This window comes from Myotis davidii, unplaced genomic scaffold (genome assembly GCF_000327345.1).
Source record: "Myotis davidii unplaced genomic scaffold, ASM32734v1 scaffold248, whole genome shotgun sequence".
NCBI lineage: Eukaryota > Metazoa > Chordata > Mammalia > Chiroptera > Vespertilionidae > Myotis > Myotis davidii.
In genome coordinates, this window is record NW_006299220.1 from 341,008 (window position 1) to 349,366 (window position 8,359).

Genomic DNA, 8,359 nt, shown 5'->3' on the forward strand with positions numbered 1-8,359 from the left:
AAAAAAATAACAGACTGGAGGGCAATTGTGAAGATCTTATGAGCATGTGTTTTTATTTTCACTCATAACCACTGAAATCCCTTTTCCTGAATCAATATTTTGAAATAGTATTATAAAATTATGGCAACCTATTTATTAAAATGTCTTTTATATCAGATTAACACTTGCTAAAAAAGTAGACTAACACAATTTCTTTGATAAAAGTGTTTTTGCTTTTAAAGTGTAAACTTGTGCTTGCTTGGCCTAACTGATAAAATATTTCCTAGTCAAGTGTTTATTTATCCAATACTTAGTGAGCATATTATGTGACAGGCCCTGTGCTAGATGCTAGAAGTACAAAGTGAAATAAAATATAATCCTTGTTCCTTCAAGACCTTCACAATCTAACTAGAGGCCTGATGCATGAAATCATGCACGGTAGGGTTCCTGGGTCTCGCCGGCAATCAGAGCCCATCTGTGGGGTGACGGGCAGGGTGATCAGGGGGCCCCATGCTGGCATCCACCTTGGCTGACCTGGCACCACACGCTTGCCAGTCCTGCCCCGCACCACTGCCAGTCACCTCCCTCCTGCATTAAGTGTCTGCCCCATGATGGTCACTGCACGTCATAGCAACCCATTGTTCCACCAGTTGTTCCGCCATTCAGTCGACTTGCATATTAGGCTTTTATATAATCCTATATAATAAAAGCCTAATACGCCAAGTGTCCCGTTGTCTGGTCATCCGTTCAACCAATCAACGCGTAATATGCTAATGATATGTTAAGGCTGCTCAACCGCTTGCTATGATGTGCAATGACCACCAGGGGGCAGAGAGTTGACCGGTCGACCAGTCGCTATGAATTGCACTGACCACCAGGGGGAAGGCTCTCCGACCAGTAGGTTAGCTTGATGCTGGGGTCCAGCCATTGGGGACTGAACAAGACGGGCGGACATGCCCTGGAGCCCTCCTATGGTCCCTCCCCGACTGGCCAACCTCCTAGGTCCCTCCCCGGCCCCGATCATGCACTGGTGAGGTCCCTCAGTCTGGCCTGCGCCCTCTCACAATCCGGGGCCCCTCGGGGAATGTCAGAGAGCTGGTTTCAGCCCGATCCCACAGGCCAGGTCGAGGAACCTCACTGGTGCACGAATTCATGCACCGGTCTTCTACTATAGGGTAAGGGAAACATACTAGATTAGTATAATCATATTATAATCAAAGTATACACAGGATACCATAGAAGCAAAAAAGGGAATAAGGAACTGCTAACAATGCCATATAGTTTTTCTTACCCCACCAACCCCCATGGAGCATTAACAAGGGCACTTCATCTATGCTCTGACAATTTCACATCCTTCCAAGGGCTCTAAATTAAGAGCTAGAGACTAAGAAGCTGGGACAGCGAAGGTTGGATTTTGGCAGCAGGCAGCAGTACCAACATTAAGTTTCCAAAGGCAATGGTAGTAGCTATGCAGTACCTAAGTCTAGACTTCAGCAATTCACAGCTGCATTGTTGTCACTGGACTGGTTTTATGTCATTGTTTTTAGAAATGTCTTCTCTGCTACCTAGTCTTCCTTGTTTCTGACTATTTACAGCTACAGCCTTCCCATCAATTTGGGAAGCATACTAATCAATATGCTTTCCGTAAATTCCTTTTGTACTTCAACCAGTCAGAATTGTCTTCTGTTGTCTGCAATCAAAACCCCACACTGAGGCATTTAATGATTAAATAAATTTTACTTTATCTAAATTTTTACATTAGTATTGATTGATGTTTTATATAATTTTCCATTATGGTCTTAAGTAAGTTATACATGGTGGCATGTTCTAACAACAACAACAACAAAAAACCTTCAAACTTCCTTATCTATTTTAAAAACAACACAAAAATGCAAATGTAATAAAACAATCATCTAAGAGTGATTTTTACTAAAGTTCAAAGTTACTCTTTATTATGAATTCTTACCTGTCATGAATGCCTAGCCTCTTCACACTTCTATAAACAGAAAGTGTATTTGCAACATGTCGATAATTAAACCAGAATCGGGATGTACACACCTAAAGTATTAAAACCAATATGTTATTTTTGTGAATCAAAATAAGCCACAAAGGTACAGAATTATTTCTCTTTAGGTAGGATATAGAGATGCCTAAAGAAAGAGTATATCATAATTCAGGCTTAGAAACAGCAAAGCACATAAAGAATTGTCAATAAAACCAATCTCTCTAGAGCAGTGGTTCTCAACCTTCCTAATGCCGCGACCCTTTAATACAGTTCCTCATGTTGTGGTGACCCCTAACCATAAAATTATTTTCATTGCTACTTCATAACTGTAATTTTGCTACTGTTATGAATAGTAATGTAAATATCTGATATACAGGATGTATTTTCGTTGTTACAAATTGAACATAATTAAAGCATAATGATTAATCACAAAAACGATATGTAATTATATATGTGTTTTCCGATGGTCTTAGGCGATCCCTGTGAAAGGGTCGTTCGACCCCCAAAGGGTCGCGACCCACAGGTTGAGAACCGCTGCTCTAGAGAGGTCTTTTATAACTAGCATTAAATAAAAAGGCCACTCAGCTTAAGAGGAAAAAAAAAATCTTTGGTGAATTCAATCAAATAGTGAAGCAACTTAGTTACCCTCAATTTCTGTGACTCTAGAAAGTTTCTGTTTCTAAAAGATTCAATTCTTTAAAATCAAAGACAGTACGTATAATCCCTTCACAGAATTGGGTTATATAATATTCCTTTTACTCTAGATTCCTTCCTAATTTTAGTTGTGAAAATTATAAAATAGACACTAAAACATAACATACAAAACAGTTTTATCTGTACATAAGAGAATGTGTTTGCTATAAAGCTGTTAAACTGAACAGAAAACTAGAAATAATGCAAACTAGTTTTACATTTAAAAACTTTACTTGTAGAATGCTTTGCAATTATTTTTATATATTGATATAAAACATACAGGTTCTAAAGGGACACAAATTCCTAAAAGTGATATCAAAAGAACTAGAAAAATCTAATGCCGTATCTCAAAAGTCAGGTCTCTTGAGAATCCATTCCAAAAGAGGTAACAGAGATTGGGGTCAGGTAGTAATATACCTACCCATCAAGCACCCTGCTACCTCCTACCACATGCCTCTGCTAATAGTGTAAGTACAATAGTTTTGAGACTAGCTCTTGCCCTGCAAACAGAAAGGAACTACAAGTTCTTTTTATTAAAATAAATGTTCAGCTTAGAATCCAATAAGAAAAAACTAAAATGTTTTACTACATAAGAAAGTAAAAGTTCATATGTGAAAAATAGCATAAAATCCTAACTGAAATGAAAAACTTGAAATAATCATCACACAATAACCCGATTTTGAAAAAATAGGCAAAGGATGAGAGCAAGCATTTCATAACAAGAGTATTAAAAATGGACAATAAAACTCTTAAAGATGCTCAACTTCTATCATAATTTAAAAAACACAAATCAAAGTGATAGGTATCCAAAAAGTCTGGCAATTCATAGTACTGGCAAAAGTGCAGGGAAATGAATACTCATATTCTACTGACTAAACTAAACTAAACATAAACTAAACTAAATCTTCTAAAAGGGTAATATGCAATATACATCAAGTTTGAAAACGTACTTATCTTTTGATTTAGCTCATATCAGTATGCAAAAATATGTATTCAAGGATTTCCACTATAACACTGCCTGTATTAGCAAAAATCAAAACCAAAAAGCTAGAAACAAAATCACTACCCATCAGTAGCAAAGAATCTACAGGTTCCCTAACTTGAGCAGAAATAGTATAATGTATATCTGAACCAATTGGTAATATGATACAATAAATTTTATTTTCAAAATTTTGATTCACACAAAATTTCTCAGACACATATCTAAGTGAATAGAATGGTATACCTTCATAGAGCTTACTTACCAAAACAGCCCAGTTGTTTGTGTGGCCACTCCTAAAGAACTGCTCTGCTTGTTCCTATCAGTCAAATAATAGCAAAAAGATTAGAAGAAAGCCACATTTCCCAGAGTAAAGACTGGTAAAGGACAGTCAAGATCCATGGAGTTTTTACAGTTATAACAATAAGTTATCATTATATAAGTTTATAAAGATGCTAGTTTTTGACCTATGAAGGACCAATAGAGTTTTATGTTTCTGTTAGGGGGCATTATTTTAGGGAGGGGCTGTTTGTTTTTATCCCAGTCTTCTCTTCCTTATATGCTTCTAGTTTTCCATTCAGTATTCCAATTGTGAATGACTTATTTCATATATTGATTCTAAACATCACAATTAATAACCTTCCTGTTGAAATTTCATTCAATATTCATTCGTACACTGTGCTGGGTGCTTCCAATTACTTCATTTGAACTTACCAATATATTTGATTGAGCACATTTTCTGGCATGCTGTCATGTATCACTTCACTAATCTGTTAAAGTGAATCTGAATTATATTTGCTGACATGGAACATTAAAAACTTCAGCATCCAGATACCTAATAAACATGACTTTTATTATATATTAAAAGAATAATGAATATAAACCATAATGACCTCAGAGCTGCTCCCAAGCAGTATTACTAGACCAGTCAAACTGCCTGGATCCAAATCTAGGTCCTATTACTTATTATTTGTATAAACTGAGGAAAGCTGTTTAACTACTCTGCACCTCCATTTCCCCATCTATAAAATGATGTTACCTGGCTCACAGAATATAGGAATGGTGACTGGAACCTAGTAATTGTATAACTTATGATAGCTGTTTTAATTTTCAACTGGCAAGAAAATTTCAGGGGGAATGAAATTTTTTTAAAAATCACTCAAATGTGTGTGTGTGCATACACAGACATACACACATATTTATTTTTAACCGTTCTCAACAGCTACCTAGATGCTTTAAAAAAAAAAGCAATGTGTGATGGTGCATAAAGCACTGGTTTAGGGATTTACAGATCTGAGTTTTATAGCCCAGGTCATATCCCTCACCTGCAAGACTGGGGTAAGTCATTCAGCTCTTTAGATTTGATTTTCCTCAAGCAGAAAATGAGAGCTGAATGTCCTTTCCAGTTCCAAAATTCTTGGATCATTAGGATTTTAGGGGGCATTGGGACTTTGGGGAAAAAGTTGAGATAGCAAAACTCTTTTGTGATTTTTCAGACAATATAGGCATTGCAAAGTTACTCATTCACTCTACATATGATTAGTGGAGCACCAGTTATGTGCCAGATACTATGTAATATAAAGTGATATAAAAATCATTGCGGAGCATGCTGCTTTCTCTCAAGAATCCGCGTTCAATGCAGAAGACAAGCATGTACATTACACTACAATGTCACTCATTCATTCATTCATTCATTTATTCACTCATCACTTCATTGGGCGCCATGTGCCAGTCACTGTCCTGAGTGCTCAGAATACAATGCTGGGCAAAAACAATCAGAGTACTCGCCTCCAAAGAGGTTTCTATCCAATTTGCTAGACATATTAAGCAGATGATAACTTATAAATTCTACCAAGGTAAGATACACAGTATCATAAGAGTATAAGAGGGGGAAATGACCTAATCTGGGGGGTATGGTGTGGAGAGGTTTAGGGAAGGTTTCCCTAGAGAAGTGACATTTGGGTTAGGATCCAAATGATGAAAAGAGGAAAGATAGTTCCAGACAAAGGAAATATGGGCCCTAATGGCAGGTGGGGCTTAAAGGTGTTGAGAAACTGAAAAAGATTAGCATAACTAAAAGTTTGAAAGAGAGAGAGAAACTGGGGGTACGGGTAGGGGCCAGAGTATGCAGGGCTTTGTTTATGGTCATATATTTTGTCCTTTATCCTTAGAGCAATATTAAGGTGTACATGGGTCACATGATCAGATTTGCGTTTTTAAAAGTTACTCTGGCTGTAGCTTGGAGAATAGACTGAAGGGAAAAAAGAATGACTTGATGTGGACTAGTTAGGGAGCCATATTCCAAGTGAAAAATGATGGAATAATAGATAATACAAAGCACACATGAGTTATAATCGATGAATGCTATACAAGCTTAATGTACAAATTACAACGGTAACATCAAAGGAAAGGGATAGGGAAAGGTTTTACTGCATCTTACTAAAGGGACAAAAGAATCAGGCAGTATAAAAACATGGTAATGTGAAAAAGCATAATAACAATTAAAAGAAAAAAAGAGTAATGGCATCCAAACTGAAGTGTACAAGATAATCCATTAGAGTAAAGGAGGAAGATAGAACTCCTGTTCATATTCATATTACCTCAAAAATATGCTTTATAAATGTTGAATATATAAATTAGCAGTAGTTCATGAGTATATATATATATATAGAGAGAGAGAGAGAGAGAGAGAGAGAGAGAGAGAGAAGAGAGAAAGAGGAAGTGCATGCTCAATATCCGTTTAAAGTTTGGAGTCCACTGATCTAAATTCAATGTGCTGAGGTTGTGGGCAGAATGGGTTCCAATATGAAAGCTGGAAAACTAGACAGAGGCCAAAGCATGATGCTAACTTTATTCGGCATGCAGTGGCCGAAAGATTCAATCAGAAGAATAACCTGATCAGGTTTACATTTTATGAAGACTAACTTAACAACTCAAAGTGAGGGGAGTTTTGGAAGCCTGGGGGGAAACGAGATAAAGTAATTGCAGTAATTGCACTGGTCTCGGCAAGAAATTACCAGGCCTGCATTAAACCAGCGGTAAAAGCAACTTTAGAAGCTCAGAACACAGAACTTAGTTTTGATTAAAAAGTGGGATAAAGAGAGGTGTTTGTTGTTTAAAGCCCCAGGCTTCCCGCCTAGGAGCAACCCCTTGGGAAATGGGGCAGCCAGAAGACACCGCTGGGACACAGACCTTCAAGTGCCTGCTGACTACAAGGGCCCCTGAAGACGGTGCTAGAAGAGATCTAGACTGAAGAGCGGGGTGCGGCGTTTCTTATCAGAGTGCGGGGCACAGTGAAAGCTTTCCGCGAGGCCAGAACGTCCTGCGAGCCAAAACCCAAACACCGCACCCACCCGACCCCTGGCCGAGCGGCGCGCGGTAGTTTAGCAGCAGGAAAGCGCTGCGCTCTGCTCGCCTTTCAGCCGCAGGGCGTGCACACCGGGCGCCGAGGATCGGGTCCTCGCCCCTCTCCCAGAATTTGGTTCTTTTAATTCGTCGGTTTAAAAGGCTGCAAGAGACTGAGAAAGCCCTGCCCCATGACACCCTCCCACATCCCAGGGAGCCCCAGTAAGAGGCGAAGGACTCCGGGAGGCTTCCCTCGGCTTCTGTGTATCGGACATCGGCTGGGCGCTCGCGGCCCCGACCACGCTGTCCTCCCAGGGCCCGGTCGCTCGGAGGGCCTGACTCCTACCTCGATCTGACTAGTGGCCAAGCTGCCGAACGACAAGAGCAGTAACCCTGCCAGGGCAGCCACAGCCCGGCTAAAATAGGAGGTGACGGCCATGTTTGCCGGCTTCAGCCTCCGGCACCGGGAGGGGGCGGAGCGAGTGCCGTAAAGCAGCGCGGCGGGCTTGCGTGGGGTTTTTTGTTGTTGTTGTTTTTTTGCGACACCCGCCTCCTCTCCAGGTGGCCGGATTGTCGTCTGTCCTCAGATCTGGAGTTTCCCAGGCTTTCTGGGTGACGATAGAGGGAATACTTTATCTTTATTGCATTTTCAATTCGGACATTGTAAAATAGGTATACAAGTTTGAAATACAAGTGTGAAAGGTGAGAAAGACAAGCCTGAGATCCCACAACCTCTCAGAAGCTAATTCCTTTTTTGCGTAGTGCTGCCAATTCTCTGAATATATGAAGCTGGATGTGGTGGGAAGAGCAAGCATGTAAGCACAAAAAGATGATTAACTGGATCTTATGCAAATAGAAAAATAGGTGGATGCTGCAACATGTTTGAGGCCTATTACTTATTGAAAGTATGAACATGTAGAAATTAGTTACGTTTTTGTTTCTTCAGTAATTGAGGAACTAAATCATCTAAAAGACAGTCTGAGGACTTAAATAAGGTCGTGTATATTTGTTCAGTGATGTTCATTATATGCATTCAATTTTAAATTCTGTTTTTCAAATAGCACGACATAAACATGTGTTTATGCTGTCTCAACCTGTAAGAACGTTTATAGTTTGAGCCAAATTGTTGACAGTTGCCGGGAGGCAACGTCTCAATGGATTGAGAAACGCTCCAGAGAATGGCAGTTTTGCACCTTATTTTATACATTAGAATCAGAGAAGAACTAAGAGGGTTACATGAAATCCATTGGTGATAGATTACGGAGGCAGGAGAAAGCAAAGCGGGAACATTTCTGGGACTGGATTAAAGGTAAAACGAATAAACACATACTTCTTTTACACTAGTGGGTATAGGATAG

General features: G+C 39.4%; 1 protein-coding gene across 1 annotated transcript in view; it reads right to left on the reverse strand.

Annotated features, from left to right (window-relative positions):
- PIGK (phosphatidylinositol glycan anchor biosynthesis class K) overlaps positions 1–7,468 on the reverse strand; it is a 98,878-nt gene extending 91,410 nt beyond the window's left edge. Inside the window, exons 1-3 of the mRNA XM_006774660.2 lie at positions 7,348–7,468; positions 3,922–3,975; positions 1,946–2,037 (exon numbers count right to left, since the gene is read on the reverse strand). Coding sequence (XP_006774723.1) covers positions 1,946–2,037; positions 3,922–3,975; positions 7,348–7,440 — 239 coding nt within the window. The 5' untranslated portion in view covers positions 7,441–7,468. The remainder of the gene's footprint in view (positions 1–1,945; positions 2,038–3,921; positions 3,976–7,347) is intronic.
- Between the last annotated feature and the right edge of the window lie 891 nt (positions 7,469–8,359).